The sequence below is a fragment of the Patiria miniata genome, unplaced genomic scaffold (assembly GCF_015706575.1).
Source record: "Patiria miniata isolate m_02_andy unplaced genomic scaffold, ASM1570657v1 HiC_scaffold_17, whole genome shotgun sequence".
NCBI classification, from domain to species: Eukaryota; Metazoa; Echinodermata; class Asteroidea; order Valvatida; family Asterinidae; genus Patiria; species Patiria miniata.
This window is the reverse complement of record NW_024037055.1, coordinates 15,055,310-15,078,178: the sequence shown is the minus strand read 5'-3', so window position 1 is coordinate 15,078,178 and position 22,869 is coordinate 15,055,310. Positions and strand designations below refer to the sequence as shown.

General features: G+C 40.0%; 1 protein-coding gene across 1 annotated transcript; it reads right to left on the bottom strand.

The window, feature by feature from the left end:
* Positions 1-1,298: 1,298 nt before the first annotated feature.
* Positions 1,299-22,423, bottom strand: LOC119724060. Its single transcript, XM_038194980.1, has 21 exons — positions 22,333-22,423; positions 19,544-19,819; positions 17,468-17,689; positions 15,121-15,261; positions 14,609-14,713; positions 14,054-14,308; positions 13,462-13,618; positions 12,492-12,705; positions 11,387-11,567; positions 10,535-10,840; positions 9,821-10,151; positions 9,563-9,683; positions 9,233-9,397; positions 8,405-8,548; positions 7,594-7,966; positions 6,917-7,110; positions 6,122-6,298; positions 5,863-5,975; positions 4,916-5,178; positions 3,403-3,469; positions 1,299-3,206 (listed from the first exon to the last, which is right to left on the bottom strand). Exons 1-21 carry the CDS (start codon positions 22,421-22,423, stop codon positions 2,648-2,650), a joined length of 4,455 nt encoding a protein of 1,484 aa, XP_038050908.1. The 3' UTR covers positions 1,299-2,647.
* Between the last annotated feature and the right edge of the window lie 446 nt (positions 22,424-22,869).

Below are 22,869 nucleotides of genomic sequence, written 5' to 3'. Positions count from 1 at the left end.
GTTTATGCAAAAAAGGAACCAGACTATTTTTTCCTTCCAGCCTCGCTTTGGTTCCGTTGCATTTTTTTTTAAATTTTGGCCAAAACGAAATCCCTTGAAAGTTGCTAGAAATATGACTTCTGGGCCCTAGAACGCATTCCAAATCGATTGCTGAGCTATTAAAGAGGAAATTCCGTTTAAGGTAAAATCGCTCAAAAAATTAACTTCTTTTTCTCCAAAAAGGGTATATTTTTGCCAAAATCTTCAAAATTTTGCATGTGAGAGTATTGATTGACATTCTTCTTGCTTCCAAATGAATTTAGAAAAGTCAATTTTTGGCCAATTTCGACTAAAAATGTAAGGCTCACCCCTTACATTTCTTTTCAATTTTGGCCAAAAAAATGAAATGGCTTGAAAGTTGTGTGAAAGATGCCTTTAGGGCCCTAGAACGCATTCCAATCGATTGCTGGACGGATGTGCTAGTAAAGGGGAAATTCTGTCGAAAATTTAAGGTAAAATCACTTTAAAAGTTCACTTATTTTTCCCTAGGTATTGATGATTTTTCCCCAAATCTTCTTAAATTTTGTTAAAGAGGAAGATCCGTCGAAAACTTTAGGTAAAATCGCTCAAAAAACGGATGTTATGTTAGAGTATTGATTGATGTTCCTCTTGCTTGCAGAAGAATTTCTGGCTTGTTTTGAGAAAAGTAAATTTTGAGAAAGGGAAAATTCCGTCGAAAATCTAAGGTAAAATCGACTAAAAATGTAAGGCTATCCCTTGCATTGTTTTTCACTTTTGGCCAAAAAATGAACTGAAAGTTGATAGAGAGATGATTTAAAAATCTCTTCGGTTTCATTTCAATATTTTGCAATATATGGAGCAGGGTAAAAGACAAAATAACGAAAAAAAATAACAATTAAAAAAAAAACACCTGTAATGCTATGTCACAAACCAAAGTCAGAAAAAGCTCAAAATATGATCCAAACACGTACGTATACCGTTTTAACACATACGCTGCTTATATAAAGACCGAGGAAAAAGTCAAAAACTTTAATCTAACTCCAGTATAATTTTAATGTAAAGCTAGAATCGTTGAATGTCCACAGTGGACAATACAAGTTGTTTACTGATAATTGAAAGAAGATAATTTTGAAACGTCTATCAATTTATATATTTTCTAAATGATACAAAACACTGCAAAAAAAGAAAATCTATATTTGAAACACAAACACTTTTTAAAGTAAAGACAAAATAATAACAAATTAATTGATGACGTCATCGTTATTCATTCCACATTAGGCATACTATTTACATAATCGGACATTCCCTAAATGTGTGTGTAACCAACTTGAGCTACAGCTGCATTGATGAGTATTAAAGTAAAATTGTACAATCACACTTCCTTGGTTGATTCTGACTGGATTAATGCAAGTCAAATTGGTGACGGGAATTAACTATGCAGAGTTATGCAGAAACCCGGTGTACAGAGTTGTAGTACCGTTGAATACACTGATGACTGTTGCAAGTTTATGGAACAAAGAGTGCGAATGCGAAGCGAATTTGACGTCAAGAAACGTTCGCTGCCAAATTCGCCCGAGTTGAAATGCGCTCAACTTTACGAATTCGCAGCGCGAATACTTGCCATGACGCCAATTGGCGTTCGCTTTCGCTTTCGCGCCGAGTATGAACCGGGCTTAATGATCTGAAGTTCTGAGGTTTGGCAGGTTGGTCGATTGACGGAAGGAAGATAATGGTTCAGTAGTTCGGAAGAAAGGTTTCACAACGGAAGGTTTGCGGAAATAAAATACAAAATAAACGATCATGAGCATTTAAATAATACAGGAAGTCTGTGTAAGTGTGCTAATTAGTTGGGGAAGTCAGCACCGGATTGAAAAAATTATCATACAGAGATAAACACTTTTCACCTAAGAGAACTTGCAGTAAACACATAAATCCCAATGCAAAATTGTTTGGCCAAGTTGTGACACTATAAAAGCACCAACAAAATTCTAGACAGATGTGCTTCGCAAACTGCATGTACAGGTCAGTACAAGCCAAATCTACACACTGCATGTTGATGATCTATATGTACTGACATTTCTGAAACGTGATTCGAAAATCAAACCAAAAAGTCATAACTTCTATTTACTATGCTGGGGAATGATGAGCTATAAACTCTTGATTTGACTAGGATATTACATGTAACTAACTGGAGACGACTTGCGTTAACTTATGGAAAAGTTGGGATTATTTGGAGGAAAGATCACTGCTCTTTAACGTTGGTTCAATATGTAAACCAGACTACATAAACTTGAAGCCCCCTAATAACGGGAAAAATTTGAATGAAGGATCCAACATTATAGCACTCTGTGTATAGAATATTCATGCCACTACTTTGAATTGTGGCGCCATCCTAAAAGAAAACAAATGCACAAAGAGCAAATGAAGCACCGTTAAAGAAACACACAGCAAATCATGTATCCCTTTAAGGAACAGCGTTAACTTTTTATCTAGCACTTTTGCCCCGAACAAAATGACCTCTATGTTTTCATTTTGTTTTAATTTTAAAAAGTCTTTAAAGCATGTTAAATGCTGTACCGCTTCACTACTACTACTGAATTCTGAATATCATTAACCTCAAACCATAAAGCTTTGGAAAGGTAATGGATTAAAGATATGTAGTCTCGGCTGTTTCGGCGCTGTTGGGAGCACCGTTATCCTTTTCGTATTTTTCTGAGAGTATGATGTCGTCAGTGAGTTCATTTGAACCTGGCTCTTTATCTTCTTCAGCGTTGCTGATGAACTTGCTGACTGAGGAAGCGGTGGTCGCGTTGGCATCGACCCGGTTTCGTCCTCGCAGGCGGGCCATCACAGACGCGCGGATCTTCTCCTGGCGCACGACAAACAGAAGGAAGATGAACAGGCCCTGGAGGGAGTTGCAGACGGCAAAGATGACCTGGAAGGTGAAGCTGGAAGCCTCGAAGATGGACAGCAGACCGAAGACCCAAGTCATGCCAAGCAGTAACGAGACGGCGGCAATGTTCTGCAGGCGCTTCATGGCTGTGCCTTGCTTCTTCTTGCTCGTGTTGGCGGTGCTCTGGAGTGTCTTGTCTCTGCACAGGAACTTGCGCGAGATCAGCACGAAGATAACGGCGTTAAAAAGGAAGACCAGTCCTATGATAAGCAGCTGACCGAAAAAGAAAGCAGCTCCAGGCTTCAAGAAGCAACTGCGAAGAAACATTTGTATTAATAATGAATTTTAATGAGCAGCCGAGCAAAGGCCCTCAATGCTAAGCCACTATCTGAAATCGGAGACCTTTCCTTTGATCTTGCAATGAAAGAAGGCACGGCAAAGCAAAATTCCATCGTCAAATAAAGACTGCTGTAAAATTACTTTGTGTAATATTTCAAGTAAGGACTGACCTGTATTCATTGTCATACACTGTATAATCTACTGCCAATATCACATCAATGACGAGCGATGGAAGACCTGAAATTTTAGAAAAATGAAAATGTTAAATGTAAAACAGATACACCATGTAGTCACATTGACAGCAAACTCAGACTTCGACATGTGATTGGACTCAGATCTGAAACCAGCGAATTGGGACTCGTGACACAGACTCGGAATCAAATCAAGTGACTCGGGGCTTGGACTCAGAATAAACAAAGTGAATAAGGATGCAGACTCAAACCATGTGACTCAATACTTAAGACTCAGAATCAACCATGTCTCAGACTCAGAATCAAGCCAACTGACTTGAGACATGGACTCATCAGGCTTGAACAAAGTGACTTGGGACTCGGATTAGGCCAAAATGCCTTGTGACTCGGTCCTGGCCTCTGACCCAATTGAGACCACTAAGACTTGAACCAGGTGTTTGATCAGGACTGGGACCAGACCAAGGGAATCGTGGCGGTGACTCATCAGGGTCGAAATTGTATCAAGCAATTAAGACTGGGACTCAGATTTGAGCCAACTGACTTGAGCCTCAGACTTGAACCAAGTGACTTGGGACTCAGACTAGAACCAATTGACTTGGGACTCAGACTAGAACCAAGTGACTTGGGACTCAGACTAGACCCACGTGACTTGGGATTCAGACTAGAACCAAGTGACTTAGGACTCAGACTTGAACCAAGTGACTTGAGACTCAGACTAGAACCACATGACTTGGGACTCAGACTAGAACCACGTGACTTGGGACTCAGACTAGAACCAAGTGACTTGGGACTCAGACTAGAACCAAGTGACTTGGGATTCAAACTAGACCCACGTGACTTGGGAATCAGACTAGAACCAAGTGAATTGGGACTCAGACTAGAACCAAGTGACTTGGGACTCAGACTAAAACAAAGTGACTTGGGACTCAGACTAGAACCAAGTGACTTGGAACTCGGACAAGAACCACGTGACTTGGGGCTCGGACTTGAACCGAGTGACTTGAGACTTAGACGCAAACCATGTGACTCGTGACTCAGACTTGGAATCAAACCAACTGACTTGAGACCTGAAATCATACTTGAATAAAGTGACTTGTGACTTACACTGGCACCCAGTGACTTGTTACTCAAGACTCAGATTTAACCACATGACTTATGACTCAGACTCTGACTCAGAATCAAACCGACTGACTAGAGACCTGTACTCAGGCTTGAACAAAGTGACTTGGGATGAGAGTGGGACTAAGTGACTCGTGACTGAGACTCAGATTTGACCACATGACTTATGACTCAGACTCTGACTCAGAATCAAACCAACTGACTTGAGACCTGAATTCGGGCTTGAACGTAAGTGACTTCGGACTCACACTGGGACTAAGTGATTCTTAACTCAAGACTCAGAATTGATCCATATGACTTGTGACTTTGACTCCTCAGCTCAAACTTTGTGACTCAACACTTGGACACATATACTGGAACTCTGATTACCTACCCCAAGCAACGACAGACGCCTTGATCATGAAGTGCTCCACGTCGGAATTGAAAACCCTAACCAGCTTGAGGTACATGCTCGCGGCCTCCACGCCCATCCAGGCCATGGACGTCAGCGTGAAGTAGTGCATCAAGACGGCTACCACGATGCACACCACGCGGGACGATGTCTGCTCGATGCCTGCCACGAAGACCAGGTAGAGACACAGCAGAGACAGTGAGAAGCTAATGAGGATGCGGCTGGGAGTCTTCGATCTCAACGACCTGTATCATCCAACAAGCAATATTGTTTAAAAGAATAAAAGTGCTGCGAACTGCTCACTTACTGGATTGACCTGAAATATTTAAATCAACAAATTAGCAGGTCTAACATTTCGATCCTACACAAGTTTACCTGAGGGCGGCTTACCCATTAGCATAGCAAGCATTTAAATGGCGCGTTTACACCACAACGGGGTATCAAAGCGCTTTACAACTGAAATTATTCTTGTTTTAATGGGCAACACTCTTGAAACCTTCTCAACTCCCTATGGGAGCACATACGGCCGGTATGCAGCCATTTCGGCGCTAATGGCCGTAATCAACCTCTCACAGTAACCAACTCTGCCCTCACAGCAATGAGTGACAAAGTGCCTTGCCCAAGGGCACACGCACCACAACCCCAGGCTGGACTCGAACCCACAACCTGCAGAATTACCCGTAGACCACAAACTTGCTCCAGAACACAAGGTCATGGCACCTCATGATTGTGTTTGACTGAAGAATTGGTAAGAGCTAGAGCCTTACAATTTCTGAGTTCAATATCATTATACTCACTTGCACGCTTGCTTGGTCGCTTGCTATATTTTTTTTACAGACTTCTTAGGTAAATACAATGCTTTTCATTGCAATAACTTGTGACTGACTTAATACCTGCTCAATAAATAAAAGCATTTCCTAACAAATTACCTTAATGATGAGTATATGACAATGGTGATGACTAGAGCCACGATGGACACAATACATCCAGCTTTGCTGATAATATCCAAAGCCAAACTGGTGAACTTTTTGCCATGGATATTCTGCAATAAGAAAGAAAAGAAGTTGACTAATTATTTGGGGAAACTTGAAGATTGTTATGTACAATAGTCCTGTGGATACCAACGTCTCAAATACTGTGCTTGAAATTTACTTTGCTTGTTTCTCTATCTCCTATACGAAGGCTTACCACAAGTACGGCAAAATTGGTCGCGTGGTCACACAGGCAAACTATTCTCCCATTGGTCAGTTGGTCTGTCCTGCAACCTTCAGGTGACCAATCACCGATTCCGTGACGAAGATTGAAATCCCAGAAGACGCAGGTCTCCGTCTGCTCGGTGTTCTTCATTGGACTCGACACCTGTACCTGCGGTATTGGAAATTCAATTACAATGTACTCATTTATCTCCCAGCGCAGTGAGTAGGTTTTCCTATAGATCCCAGCGCTTTTATTATTATTTAATTATTATTAAGAAGGATCAAAGAACTTGAGCAGAAAAATGGCGTCAACCACAATAGGGCCAGTTCGTACTCGGCTCAAGTGCGAATCCGAATTTGTGACATCGCGGCAAGTTTTTGCGCTACAAGTCGCAAATGTTTAGTTATTGAACACGTATACCACAAGTGGTAACTCAGGCAACTTTTTATTCAATTATTCAATCATCGATTTTCCTTAATATGCTTAGTGCTTACAGCGTATACTGTTTACTGCTGTGATCCTAAGCATACAAAACGTGGAACCCTTCTGATATGATCAATCTAAATAATATTCCACCAACTCAATAGTTTATGATCAGCTGTTTACAGTCTTCACATACAAACTAACTTTAGGCTAAGAAAGAACTAAGAAACGCGCCTTGTTTTTAATATTTCCTGCCGGTTGGAGGGAAACACAACAAAAGCAAAATAAGGACTACTGCCGAACTATATTTTTAACTATGAGGAAAGCAAGTTACAAGACAGCACGACACATTTGTGATCTTACAGGTTTTAAATGAAAGGCAATGACAACTGGACTGTCATATGGGAGATCACTGATGCTGACATTTGGTACACTGGCAGAGATGATACGACTGGCGATGGCGGTGGGGAACTCCGTTGACGAAGCGTTGTCTACTTGCTTGGAGTGGAAGAGATTACTGTTCTCATACATGACAAAGCTGATGGGTACAGCACTGCCTGTTTAATAAGACAGATGGAACGAACCAAGTGCAAATTTATTAATTCAAACAATACATTCTTAGTTAAAAAGGCTATGCAAGTTTTGTAAATCTGGTCCAACGGGCCACAACATTACCAACTGAATCAAAATGGCTATTCACTGGCAATCTTTTCATGCATTGGTGTACACAATGGGCAAGACTTAGCCCGTTCATTGGCGTTACAGGTAAACCTCAACAATAGCACTGCCCGGCTAGCAAGTGAGAGTCGGTGAGTCAGTCACTGATTTGCGAAAAGGGCGTTAATTAGCTTGCCTTCTTGGACCAGCCATTCAGCTCATAAACCACAGCAAAGTTGCCACAAACTCATACGAAATACAGAAAACGTGCCTGGTTGTTGATTTCTCCTTGATTTTTTATTTATCCACGATTTTTAAATTGTTTCGAACCTAGTATTCAATTTTTGGCCTAGAAACATTTTACTGTCACCGCTTATACCTACCTGTGGGAAATAGTTTCAGTATTTCCTCGGGAAGTTTGATGGATACTTCTACTTTGACCAAGGGGATGTCCCCATCAGAACCGTGGAATACACCTATATCCTCATCAGCCAATGACTCGCTTCCACCGCCTCCAGAGAGAGCAGCGAACACTACCCCGTTGAGTAGAGCACCAGCGTTGAAGTGACTCGCAACGACCGCCACGCTGGTTGTGACCGCGCTGATGTTTTTCCCCGCCGCCAGGACGTTCCATATCTGCCTCTCCAGGGCGCGGACAACTCGGGACGAAGAGTTGGCCGCGCTTTCCGAATCGTTGAATTCTCGGGTGTCCACTTGCAGGAGGTTGTTCACGACAATGATGACATTTGCCGTGACCTGAGTAATATTTGGTTCGAGTACGATATTTCATATTTGCCCTAAATGAAATGTTGGGTGCTCGGCCATCTTTATTTTGTCCCTATTCACGAAGTCTTTAACACAAAGAGCAAACTGAATGAATACAAATTTGAATACACCTTTACATTAGTTCAAAGTATATTTTTTTCACAATTAATGGGGAATAAATAACAGAGGGCTAGGGATTAGGCCTGGCCTGGATAGTTGGTAGAGAGTCCCAGTACAGTGTTCCAGAGGTCATAATAACTTTGTTCAACTTTATAATAAGTCCCAATTTAATTTGTCAGTTGTGAACAATAACATGCATATGCGCACAATTTATTTATTAACTTTGCTCTGTTTAAACTTTCCCAGGGATCATTTGAAAAGATGGTTGTCTTATGCTTTGAAAACAAAATATGCAAATGAATAACTCACTTCCGGGGACGTATCTTGAGAGTTGACAATGTCATCAAGCTGGTCTGCTATTTGATCAAAGGCGCCGGCGTCAATTGAGGAAGTATCGTTGGATTGCGATACAAGATCTTCCGCAGCTTCGTCCACGGTTTTCATGGGACTTGTCTGCAATGATCAAATAACTCTTTCAAACGATCACCACCTGTACTAGATTGTATTACATTGGATAAACCATCCAACCATACAGTGGTGAGGAAGATTGGGGCAGTAAAGGGAGTAAAGGGCTGGGCGGTTTGAGGTGGTACACTGCAAAAACTGCAGTGTTAAATTTACACCATTGGTATCTATATAGGACCATCTGGTGTTAAATTTTACTGGTGTTGTCCTATATAGATACCGAATGGTGTTAAATTAACACTACAGTTTTTGCAGTGTACATGGACTCCTGGTTAAGCAACACTCTTTCATGCCGTGCCGCTTTACTGGCAAAATATAAACAGAAATTGCTCATTGTATCTGAAGATCAAGTTATACCAAAATAAATGTTATGTCCAGTGCTGACATGGTTTTAGCACCGCAAATGCCAGGCAGTCCATGCACATTGTTTCCGACACTGAACTTAAACTTAAACTTAACTTTCCGATAGCAAAAAAAGACTGTTCCCCAAATCCTTCAAAACTTAAAGAAGTCGATAAAAATTTCACTAATTACTGAGATATTGTGTTCCTTTATATCCTTATTTGGGTGATATCTTGTTCAAACGCAAGCTTTACGATTAACAAGTGAACTGAAGTTAAAGCTTAGTTTAGTTTGTGAGAATGGTTATTTATATACTCCCCTAACACCTACTTTAAATGTCTGGGAAGTTACAAGTCCAGCGTGGTTGGTGACCGTCAGTGTGATGAAGTACTCAAAGGCACGGTCGTCAACGACGAACGAAGAGTTGTAGTTTTTGGCGTAGCAGTCACCAATTGGGACACAAAGGCAGGTTGCAGGGTTGCAGCCCTCAGGATCCTGAAAAATTACAGAAATATTTCAAGGTGTATATCAAAAGATCGGTATTAAATTTTCACATGCCTGTTTCTATGAACTTGTTTTTGGAAACTCTAAATAGAAGAGTTAATGTAATTTGCTGTATTAAACATTTACAAGTCAAGACTGTCTTCATCTTGTTCTTACAATATGTTCAACTGGAGTTGTTTCACTGACGTGTTCTATCTGGGTGCCGTTATCGACGTGAAAGAGTCGCCATTTGACAGTGCTTGCACCGCTGTGTTCATCAAAAGTCGTACACTCCACGCTGCAATGAAAAAACAGAAGCCTCGGTTTGTAGCAAGTCTGTTATGGCTGAAATTAAAAAAAGAGAACAAAGTAACACATAGTATTAGTTTGATTTTGTAGTTTTCACAGCTTAGGTGGGGAAGTTTAGAATCTTACCTTATACCCGACAAACCAGGTATGAGCTTGAAATCTTGAATAGTCGGAGGGGATGAATCAGCGTGAACTAACACACTGTCCCTCACAAAGTGACCGGCTAGGTCTCTAGCCTCCACCCAGAACCGAATGGAATCACCGTCCGCTAAGGTCAGGTTGTAGGTCGCCTGTGTGTTTGTGGCTTCATTACTCCAGTTGTCCGAGTTGTCGTCACTCACGTTGACAGTGGTCCTTCCACCGCTGTGGTCGATGTCGGACAAGACACGAAACTCTGTCACTCCTAGGGCATTGAGAACCGCGGAACGACCACGTTGGCCAAAGTTCTGGTCATAATCTAGGAGTGGAAAGGCATCAGTAAGATTCTTCACAATATTTTTGGCCTTCTTACACTCTTGTCTACTGAACTTCATGAGAGTTCTGAGTTTGTGTAATGATAAGCTACTGACAATCTAAAGCATTGTGTATCTCTTTTGAAAAGAGGTGTGGTTTTGAAGAGAAGTAGATAACTCACACATAAATTGCTGAAGTCTCAAACAGTAACATGTTTTCCTGACGATAAATGGCATAGTAGGCCTTCACTGTTTGGAATGACATGAATTTTATTTTTGAGTTTTCTGATTCTCCTATAAGATCTTCTCAAAATCTCATAAAGTGATAGCTGCTACTGCTGAAAAAAGTCTGTTTATAATTGGTATCTCATTGAGCCTAATTAATTACCATCGTCAATAGTTGCATTGACATAAGACCCGATGGGTTTCAAAAATCCTTGATTCAGGTGATGAATATTGATGAATCTGTTTGTCCAATCAAGAAGTACTGATGTCATCCCCCCGTTGGAGTCTAGGTCAATCAACCACTCGTAGTCGGTTTCTTTAGTCGCTGAAAGTAATCGCACAGATGCGTTGTTCTGCATAGTCACATCATCAGGATCGTCGTCGAAGAATACAAAACGTCTGCTGAGTCTGAAGTTACCAGCGTTGTCGACAGTGGTGAGGACGATGGAGTATACACGTGTGGATACACCTGTGGATATGAAATGAGAGCATTTTGTAAGAAATATTGGGGAAAGGCTAAAATATTGGCGCATTGGAGCAGGAATCATCAATCACCTCATGTGACGTTTTTTCTCATCGATACTCCAACTTGATGTCATAATATAGGACAAGAAGTAGTATGGATTACAATTAGCCTGATTCAGCAGGAACTATCATAAAAATTGTTCTGAGTAAGTTATTTCTAAAAGTTTCAAGTTATTTGGAAGAAAAAATTGGTAAACGGGTCATATACATGAGATGACATCAAATCAATATTGAGTGATAAATAATTGACGGGTAATTTTCGCCATCCCAACAACACTTATGGGATAAGCATCGTAAAGTATCAATTTGAACGTACATATCCCCAATCACATTCGGAAAGAAATGTTCAACATATATCAGATTACATGATCAAAAGTTGATGGAATGATCCGACTGAATGGCAGATGAGCTGATGCAACTCTGCTCCAGCAGATATTAAATAACATGTCCATCAAAGAACAAGTACTAATTTTAATCCAACAAAACCTACCAACATGAGGTAAAGTGACATTCTGACTGGAGTTGGTAACTCCGGAATAAACGGCAGGGATGTCAAAGATTTCTGTCATCTCGTTGCCATGGTTTCCCGATAGCTGTCGCACTTCTAGATTGTACTCTTTAATACCAGCTAGATCATCGGCCCAGCCTTGCCAAGTGATCGTCATTGTTGTCTGAAGTGTAAAGAGATCCCAAATTAAAGATGTTTTTCAACTATCTCTTTTCTCTCAACAACTTTGATGAAATGGTCAATTTCACAAAGATCAGTTGAACCTATTACTCCCTGCAGCAACTGGAATTCCCCCGAGCACTCTATGGCTTTATTGATCCATCCATGAATTAACCTTTAGCACTTGTATAAAATTGTATTACATTGTCTTAACTCCTCCATAAATCAATAACACCACAGATAGCTGTACGTGGCTGTTTGAGGCGGTGTGAGGGGTTAACTCAGTACAATGCATTGCAGGTACTAATGGGATAACTTTCATATGTTATGTAAATTAATGCACATTTCTTTTAACATTTCCAAATTAATTTGAATCGTTTTTTTTAACAAGATATCTAGAGAACTGCTTTTGTAACTGATGGAAATAATGAAAAATCTATTTTTTACATTTGAAAAGAGAGGCTGACGATTTACTCTTAGTTACTGAATGCTAGTCATGACAACACTTTATTTCTTTGAAATTTTCAATGTTTTTAAAAATGTTATAAAATGATTACAACCTTAAAAAGATAACAGGAACGGAGTGCCCTCTCTCATTAGTGATTGGGCCAGACTCGTATGCTGCTGTGGGGGGACCACCACACCTCCTCCACAGCAGCGAGTCTGTTACCTTCCCAACATTGAACAATGCCGGTACCCATTGAACACCTGGGTTGAGAGGAGTTAAGCGCCTTACTCAAGGGCACAGCACCCATGGCCACGGCGGGGCTCGAACCCACAATCTCACGATTATGAATTATATGCTCCACCGCTAGACCATACGTGCTTTAAAACCTTTCTACGCTTTTAAATCTTGCTTACTTTGTTGGCAGCCTGATTTGCTGCCAAGATACAAATAACAATTAGACCAACCTTAAACTCAACTAACCTGTGAGGTGACATCGTTCCCTGCATTCAGCATGGAGATTCGACATCCACTTCCGACATCCAAGCAGTGGTAGGGGTTAACAAAGTCAAAGGTGAAAGTTGAATACCCAGACACTGTCTGTCCATTATAGTAGCGTGTGATGATGGTATTGTTAGAGTCTCTGTTGTAGAGATTCAGATACCCGCCATTGGTTGAGTGTACATCATATCTTAGTCTGTAAGAAACAAAAATAGTTTGGAGATATCAAGCATTACAGAAAATAATTTCCTAAACTGAAATCTTCTTTTCAATTCATGGCTTACATTTTCTAGAGGAATTTTTCTGTGTTCTAAGTTGAGTAGACAAATGTTGATGCTTACACCTTTAAAGAACTACTTACTCTTTCAGGAGGTGACAAAAACCTGTCTGAACTTATAAGGTAGTGTAGCGTAAGCTAAATTTGTCCTCCAAATCTAGCAAAACGCAGGAAAAATGGACACACACAGGATTTCCAATTCCAGAACATCGAAACTCAACTTTATTGACCACAAAAGCTCTGAGGTCAACTTGCCACACCGCTACCAGTACCACAATTGCTGATTCCCAGCAAAGAAAACACACAGTCTGAACAAATGTATACAATTGTAACAACTTTACCCATCCCTGGAATCTAGCCAAGCCCTAACCGCTTAAGTGAACAAAAGAATCCCACTTAAGTAACCTGCAGTGCCTATTTCCGGAACGCGCGCTAGCCAGACCCAAAACCAGGTCAGGTGCGCGCTGCCGCTTCGGAGCCAGCTCCGCCGGAGTTCTAGCTCAAGAAAGCAATGACAACAAAAGTGCTGCATCAACTGTCCGTTACAGTAGTATATGCAGCAAAAATATTAGGTCCACTTCATTCCTGTCCCTGTTATATCTGACGACTATGATTTTGTAATTTTCTGTTTAATATCGAACACGACTCCCTCTATATAAGCTGGTGCAGACTTACACATCTCCTGTGACTGGGGTCCAGCTACTGAAGTTCACGTTGAATGTGTGCTCACAGACAACTACGATTGCAGCAGGGTTGTCTGGACTAAAATACACTCCATCTGTGGTTGTTGAGCAGTTCTGTTCGGCTATCGAATATATCAATGTTGTACTTCCTTAATTAATGGATAAAATGGTAAAATACCCTGATTATTCAAACGATAATGGACCAAAAAAAGTTAATCTTTTCGAGATTTTCGAGGTGTAGTGCACAAGGCTGAATCTTGAAGATGCCTTGAAGTTAATTGAAGTTGTAGGAGGTATTTTTGTCTTAAATTACCAGAAACAAAATATGCGCAATTAAATAAAAAATACAATAAATAACAAACAATATATTGAAAAGAAATATAAGTTTGCAACTGCTTTTGGTAACTTGCATTTGAAGTATTCGTTACACGAATGAGTTAATGAGAAATTTTAAAGGGAAGGTACGTTGACCCAGAAGCAGCACGCAAAAATAACCTACATCCGACTGCGATTGGGTCAATTTAAAAGTATACCATCCACCACCAACTCAAACTTTCACTGTAAATAATGGAGTTTGAACTCACGATTAACATAAGCTTCAACTCTTGCCCACACAACACCCAGGCTAACGTTATGGATGTACGGATGTCCACCAGCGGAAGAGTTTGGAAGTCCAACAGGTTGATAGGAGCTTTCCCAGTATATCTTGATGCGTGCGAAGTCTCGTACGTTGGTGTAGACGGCGTCCGTACTACCATTTACCACGGGGGATTCTAGTGTTGTCGACCCTTCGAGGGTAGCGCGATGCTCTGATAGGACTGGTGCTTGACCGCTACCCACTTTATTCATGAAAAAGTATGCAAAGTCTTAACAATAAATAATTTACTTGTATTGTATCATTAGGGTACATGTTGTAACAAACATCCAAGCTTCTATTGTGACATGTTATCAAAATTGCAAATAAAAGGCAACGTATACCGTAAGTTAATCGAAAAGGTAATCATGGAGGAATGTTTTTATTCATCCATGAGGTAAAGAATGTGATCGAGATCTGATTGGCTCCAACCACATCTTCTGAAGTCTAAACAGTGGAGCGAACGAAAATACAAAAGTTTCGTGGATATAGGCGTATAACTTACAGGTCATGCAGTCTGGTCCCAAGAATCCACTGCTGCATGTGCAGTTGGCGTCTGTGCAGGAGCCTGGGTAACAGGCGTTGCTGTCTTTCCTCCATGAACATTGCTCTGATAAACAGAATCAAGAAACACTTAATATCGGAGTCTCATATAGCGCACGGATCTACCAACAATTAGGTACTCAAGGCGCTGGAAATTATGTCTATTAATAAAGAAAGGTAAATAAAGTTTATGAGAAATATGAGACCATTGTGTAGCACCTTATACGGGTTTACAAGGTGCTGCGGCGCATATTGCAGCCACTGCCAGAAACACCGGGGCGAACCCCTTCAAACTTGGACATTGATGAATTGAGCTCTCAAATGGTTGACCATAGCACATACTCACTGTCCACAAATGGCAAATTAACTATCAAATGTGGGTTGTCCCAATGCACAGTTCCCGTCATCAAAATAAATATCTACAGTTAGTGAACATATGTTTACTCAGATTCAGTCCTAAATCCAACTACTTACTTCTGCACTCGCTTCCATTATTGACACTTGAGTAATCTGCCCCATCGGACCCATAGTCTCCATCACATTGGTCACATTGTTGGTCAGTGGTAGTGGTGCAGTGCAACTGACCAGCAGCACAGTTTGATATTGATGTACACGCTAAAAGAAAAAGACCATGAAGAGAGAAGTAGAAAAGGGTATCAAGTGTGTGTTCTGTTTCGAAAAATGATGCCTTGTGGAGATCCGGGTATTAAACGACACAGAATAATTGTAAAGGTCTCCACAAGGCCCTTCTTAGGGTGAATAGGTCTCAACAAGGATTTCACGAAGTTGATATATGGATTTTACTAAAAAACTAGGAAACATTTCCATATCTGGCCATCACGAATGTTTCCCTTCATGATCTATCAGCCATCAGAAAGTGATAATTTGTCCTAAAAAGTCAAATTTTGCAGGGAAAATATTAAAGGATTTACTGAGAAAACACTTGCAAATTTTCAGACCAGTCTCATAGGGTTTGTGCACAGGGTGACAAGTGATAGCCAGATATGGAAATCTTTCCTTAGGAATTTCCAAGGTATACTTATGTGTCGTAAATTGCTGTATTTTATATAAGGGATATTTGGTCGGAATTTCAACCCAGGATTTTGGTTTAAATATGAGCATTTTTAAAATAGCTTCCGAGCCTCTTACGATTTTGTACAGGAGAGCAAAGCGATGTCTCCACAAGGATACAAATTTGAGTAGGCCTTTGTGATTTACCCGAATGTGCAAAAGCCTTGGTCCCACCTGATACTACGCTTCCATGGTGGCATGTGTATGTAAAACACTCATATTGAAAACAAACTAAAAATTCCCATCCGTATTACCTCCACAGTATGCCGCAATCTGAGTAATTTCATGTACGTACCACTCAGCCTGTTTTATATTTAAATCAATTGTTAAGTGCTTGGGAAACATAGGGAGGACATCACAGTGTAGCGAATATCGATGTGTAACTAATTTTCAGTTGTCATCAAATTAAACAACTGTGTTTAATAACAACTTCTTTAAAGTAAGACAACTGGTAGTTTCTATCTGGTCTAATGTAGTTTTAAAACAACGCCAAATTTGGCTTGGGTGTGCGGTAATTTACTCGTATATGCCCAAATGTTGAATTCAAAGTGTGTCCCAAAATAAATTAAGTAATAACTTAATAATCATCACCACCTTAATAATCATTACCCAACAGGAGTTGTGAGCTCTTCCTGTCACATATAAAGATTTACGGGGAGTAAAACAGAAAGCCAAATCCCATTCAGTAAAAGGTTATATAACCATGAAAATGCAAATCATGAGTATAATGGTAAAAGCACTGAAGCCTGAACACCCAAGACATCAGGAGAAACGTGCATATGTACATCTTCATTGATTGTTGTGCCTGCAACAAGACAGCGGCCATTTTGTTCTTGATAGACAGAATCATTTTTTTCCCGCCACCGCCCCACCGTCCACTCACAAAAAGTTACTAAAATCAAAATCACCCGGGGGAAGGGGTTCAGTTAACACGGTGTAGATTTACAACAAGTACCAAAGTAGAGAGATGAAAGATTAGAAAGACTTAAGTTAATTATTCGAGTTGCATTATATGAGATTAAAGTGAATGATGGATAAAGGTTAAACTAAAATATTATCAATAAAACTAACGACAATAATAACTTGAATTAAAACGTTTGGTAGTTGACAAAGCAACGTCAACAGGTTTTTAACCAATTAAAATTGTCATCTGATTTTTTCTAACTATCGAGATTACAGTAAACCAATGATAGTGACCAAGCAACAAATGTCAATAATCTTATAAATCAGATTAGGCCTAAATGATGTATTTATTCTATGTATTTAAAAAAGCTGAAGCAAAAGATGTGATAACTTTAATTTATTAATATAGTAAAAGTTGATTCGTTTTGAAAATTATACAACAATGAAAAGGACTACTTCTTAACCCCAAAGTCACGCTGTAATTCAAAATGACGTATTTGGTATTAAATGACCAAGAAAGACATAAATAGGATTTCATAAATACCGCAGACAGTTTAACTATTCCTATTGGTCGAGAGCCCGTCACGTGGCCGGTCTTAAACGGATGATAAAGACATGGCTAGCTGGTTTTAAACACTTTTCCAGTGTCACATAAAATGTGGACTCCTAAAAATCCAGTGCCTCTTACCGTTTTATTGGTTGAACGTTCACAATCCTCACGTAGGCATGCGCAACACTACCAGCGAGTCAGAATTGTATTGTTCTAAATTCAAAACGCAACGCCCCAGGTGTTAATTACGCCGTGGTTCAGGACTGAAAATATAGCCCTCTGAATTATGGTATTTACCTGGGCATTTGGTGACGTAATGGTCCCATGAAGACGGGTCGCCTGTAACACATGTGACAGTTGAAGTGTTGAACGGTAAATAGTAACCTCTGTGGCAGGTATAACGTAACCGAGCACCCACATACTCACTGTCGCCCAGGTCATAATTGTAAGGACGGTATTCTACGTGGTATGATCCATGACTTGGTTGTTTATAAGGATTGGAGCACACGCCACTAGATACTGGAGTTAAGAACAATTGTGAGGGATGAGTAAAACTGTTTACCAAATAATTTTAAAATTCATTACAATGTAGAATAAAAAAATGATATTTAATGACATCGATGAAAAAGAAGTAAAACTAATAATTTCTCAGAGAGAAAAAAAAGAGAATTTTGGGAAAAAGGACTCTTTCCAAGATAGGCAAATTAATACGAAGGGCGGGGGGGGGGGTGCATATAATATACCCCTCTCCAATCCGCTTCCACTAGATTAGTCCCGTATGGTTGCAGGTTCAAGTCCCACAGTAGCATTTGAGATTGTTTATTGTTATTATTCGGTCCATGGAAGCTTTATAGTATACTTCGATACCAGACTGTAGGCCTAGTGTGAAGTTGTTAGTTGTTATTGGCAAGTGGATTGGATTCAGAGTCTGAAGGTTGCATGTTCAAGTCCTAAAGTGGTTTTTAACATTGTAATATTTTTTTTAAAATACTTTTAAGGCGAATGCAAACAAACAGACAGCAATGGAATGACATTAGTTGGACATACACGCTCGACCTCTCCTAGCCCCATAAATGTGGCCTATTATTTACTGGACTGCCTCCGTAAACATAGGCCACACATCCACATGTACAAAAACGTGTCGATTTTGCCAAATTTTGATTTTCACATTTAGGCTTACTTTGTAGGTTTGTTTTGCTTTAGAAGCATTCTCACCCTCTATATAGGCTAATCAGAAAGTGCTGCCTTTTTCAGATGTCCATTTTTCGTGAAATTTCCAGATACATTTGCACACGTTTGCGTATCAAAATTTCAACATAAAATTTCACAAAAATTAGACATCTGAAAAAGGTAGCACTTTCTGATTAGCCTATATAGAGGGTGAGAATGCTTCTAAAGCAAAAAAAAACCTACAAAGTAAGCCTAAATGTGAAAATCAAAATTTGGCAAAATCGACACGTTTTTGTACATGTGGATGTGTGGCCTATGTTTACGGAGGCAGTCCAGTAAATAGGCCACATTTATGGGGCTAGACCTCTCCATTCTGACTTTCAATTCAATTCAATTCAATTCAATTCAATTCAATTCAATTCAATTCAATTCAATTCAATTCAATTCAATTCAATTCAATTCAATTCAATTCAATTCAATTCAATTCAATTCAATTCAATTCAATTCAATTCAATTCAAAGGAATGCAATTCAACTTGATTAGCCCTTATGTGCGGGAAAGTTCGTGTGACCTTTTACATCACACACAGTAATTTACGGTGGCCCTGGGACGACATTTTAATATTGACCTTTTTAATATGAACCTTGTAACTTCTTAATATTGACGTTGTACCTTCGCAATATGCACGTTGCACGTAGCTTAATATCGCATCGTGGAAGTTGTTCCTTCTTAATGTGAATGTTCCAACCTGTTAATGTTCACGTTCGATCTTGTCAATGTACACCATTGATCATGCTTGATGTCAACGTTGCACCTTGCTTCTTTGCAATATGAACCATGTACCTTTGCATTGTGAACGTTTGACCTTGCATCTTGTTAATATCATTGTTGAACCGTCCTCCTTCGCAATGTGAATCATGCATTCTAAAAAGTACGAAGTCCTTGTCAAGCCCTATAGTTAAACAACCAGTTATGATGGAGTTTCAATCTGACAGCTGTTTAATGTCACTTAACTTGGGCGTCTACCTTGTAGTGATTTTTTATCATGAATCAAGGCTCTTTAACCTGGTACTTTAACTATTTCAGTGTCTGACTTCGAAATGACTGATGTCATCTTGACACAGCGGCTTAGCTGCATGTCAGCTAGCATTTCACGTTTTATTAACAACCAGCCTGTGAAATCAGGCAGGGGTCACGTCTTACCTCTGTATACTTCAATTTGGTTTAATCCACCACAGGTCTGACCGGCGTTTCCTTCACACGTCATATTGCAGCCATAGCCATTTCCATGCCTCGAATAGACATCATTTCCACAGTAGCACTCGTTACCAGACTCCAGTCCAATGAAACGATACAGCGTGCGTGAACAGTTAGCAATGCACCACTCCCAAGATTGGGCACTCACATCCGTCCACTGATCTCCCTGTAGTGCACGATCGTCATTTTTGTCCACATAGCACCCTAGATGACCAGGTTGCCCTAAAATCACAGGAATAAAGGATGAACATTCAGTTGAATTCCTGTATAAGGATTTAAATTCTTTTAAGGGTGCCATGTTTGGGAGCCTGCTTAAGTTGTGATCAATTTCTGGGCCTGACATTCAACTTTGAGATTAAAGGATGTGCTTCAACTATTTAAACAGTCAAATTCAAATTTTCAAATTGTGTGTTTTATTTTAATGAAATTATTTGATTTTTGTTTTTGGGGGTATATACATTGGGCAATATATAGTCTATAAATGCGAAAAATAGCCACATCAAAAATTACATCAGACAAAGTACAGGAACAGATAACGCTTTCAAGGACCAACAACTGCACATAAACTTGAATTCGTAACTCACATCTAACAATTGCGCATTTGTTAAAACCTGTTTTGCCGTAAAATATATTTTTCAAAAAACAGCAACGACGTGACATGACTTATTATGCAGCATAAAGGGAGGTTGTTGGTTACCAACATAAAAGGCGGCGACGATCATTGTGTTCAAAGGGCGCTAGCAGTGGTCGAGGCTTGCGGTCACAGTGGTGTAGCTATGGACATTCCCGAGGGATTGGAATGTTAATGATCAAAATGTAAATCGCCCAAGATTGCTGACTCTTTGGGTCCTAGTTGAAATTAGACTAGACTTCGTGCAGAGCTTTTTGTGGAAACTTCCGGAGAAAAGGATGTCTTCTTTCTTTAAATCAAGTCGTTCCACATGCCCAGAATACCAGTTACCCTTTTGCGCAAACTTGGCCTAGTACAGGTTTTGACCCTTGACAGATTACCAATGAATGCTCAGTCATCCGTGGCCACAGACAAACAATCAAGGTATCACTAGAAAGAGGTCACATTGGCGTTTCACATAATCTTTAACGTATTTGAAAATATTTATTAGATTTTTTATAATTCTTATTTACATCTGGGTTTCCTTTTTTTTTTAAACACACTGTATATAATGATTGCACTTAGCATTGACAACCTCCAAAGTTAATATAGGTTTTACTGGACAATTTTGGAAAATGTACATCTGAATTTGTAAAACATCAATTCAATTTGGCGCTGATTTTGAGAACGACGCATATCCTGTTTTCATTTTCGCACATTTAGCGAAATAGATTGATGATAAATTAAATGAGTACAGAATTGCGAATGTGCCTTCGATTTTGCGCTAAAATTAAATGTGAATATACTAAATTCAGTGCACATTCTAGAAATCGTACGCCGATTTTTTTTTTACAACTGAATGCACCTTCATGGAAATAGAATTATCACTTGTTAAATAGAAACAGGGATTTTGAACGTTCATTCTATTTCGCACTAAAACAAATATTTCGCACTAAAACAAATGACACATTTTCCAAAATTGTCCGTGAACACCTTTAGTTTCATGATCAGCCATAATAACTAAGACATTCCTCACAATGTCCTGACACATATCAAGTGGTTGTGTACAAAGTCTTCGGGGAGTCATAAAACACAATCAAAATATTTTCTGACAACATTTGAAATGTTAATTATTCCCCATGATCAATACACAAATTCTGTTGAGTCATATATTTTATTGGTTGTGTTTCAAGACAATACATAACAGAAAAAAAATGCGGTTGCCCTTTAATAGCCACTGCGTACTGCTATATGAACACCGCTAACTCTCTCCATCAAAACGTGACCGCTCGATTGTCTGAAGGTTCGTTAGTCCAGATGTTCGTCAGTCCGAAGGTCAAATAATCAGAAGGTTCGATAGTCCGAATCGACATTAAGGCTCAACTGCGTGTCCGAATTGACATGCACCATTGAACATTATTGTAAATTCGGACTATTGAACCAAGTGTGCTTGCTTATTAACATGCAGACTACTGAATCTTGTTTTCGTTTCGGACTATGCAACCTTCGGACAAACTAATATCTTATTATAAATTCGGACTACCGAACTTCGGACAAATGAACCTTGGGATTATCAATCCCCCCGTCATTGGAAATTTGTGTGTTCGGACCATCGAGCCTTCGGATCAATAAACCTTCCAACTATGGAAATTCGGACTGTTGGGCGGACCCCCATCAAAAATCTTAGAACTTGTATAACTGGACCAAAACGGACGGTCGGACCTGACAAGGGCGGATCGGGGGGGGGGGGGGTGAGGGTAGCGCGGGCCATTGCCCCCCCCCCCAAAAAAAAGAGCCGATTTTTTTTTTAAGTGACGTCGCAATAAAAACCAACCACTGGGTACACCAACATCTTTTGCTCGAAAAAAATAATTGGTTAAAGTGGTCACAAACTGCCGGCTCAGATTGCACCACGTCCAAAAATCCAAGAAAAATGGGGGCCCTTCAGCGGGCCCCGAACTCCACGCCGTAAATTTTTGGATCCACTTTTTGGGGGACTGTTTTGCCCCCCCCCCCCCCGCCCCCCCCCCCCCCCCCCCCCCCCCCCCCCACAATAAAAGTGTGTTCTGGATCCGTCCTTGGGATCTTACTTTATGATGAACTCGACAACAACACAGATTCTCACCTAAGACGCTTGGTAGTTGAGCTATCAGCACCAACAGCATCACAAGTATCACGCCGGTCCCTCCTTCGTCTCGTCGGCGTGTTCGCACCATCGTTGCAACATCAATGAAACCAGCTGACCAATAATGGAAATGTAATAACCTCAATCAAATCTTGATATCATGGCGAAGTGACAAGACATAAACACAAACGAAAAAAGAACGGAAATATAGGAACAAACCAACGCCAATTACAATAGAAGAAACGTGTCCGTTTCAATCTGTATCTGTTTCTCCACACAGAGAAATTGTTTGCTGAAGAATCGAACAATACAGATATTAAGAAACAAACCATCGCCAATTACAATCAAACGAAGAAAGGAAACGCGTCCGTTTCAGACTCTTTTCCAAACTTGTCTGCTAATGCTACATTAATAAGCTGTTTCTACACATTGAGAATTTGCAGGTTAAAGAATCTGAACCAAAAAACCCAGACATATTTGACACGCGTAAAATAAAACGATTTTAGTTACCAGCAATTTGGCCGAGCCGACAGCAAA

Excerpts from the sequence above, each read along its gene's own strand:
- LOC119724060 (XM_038194980.1), bottom strand. The coding sequence starts at position 22,423 with ATGGTGCGAACACGCCGACGAGACGAAGGAGGGACCGGCGTGATACTT. Across the intron at positions 7,967-8,404 it reads CTCAAGATACGTCCCCGGAA|GTCACGGCAAATGTCATCAT; the intron begins GTGAGTTATTCA and ends AATATTACTCAG. Across the intron at positions 5,179-5,862 it reads GTCATATACTCATCATTAAG|GTCGTTGAGATCGAAGACTC; the intron begins GTAATTTGTTAG and ends TGGATGATACAG.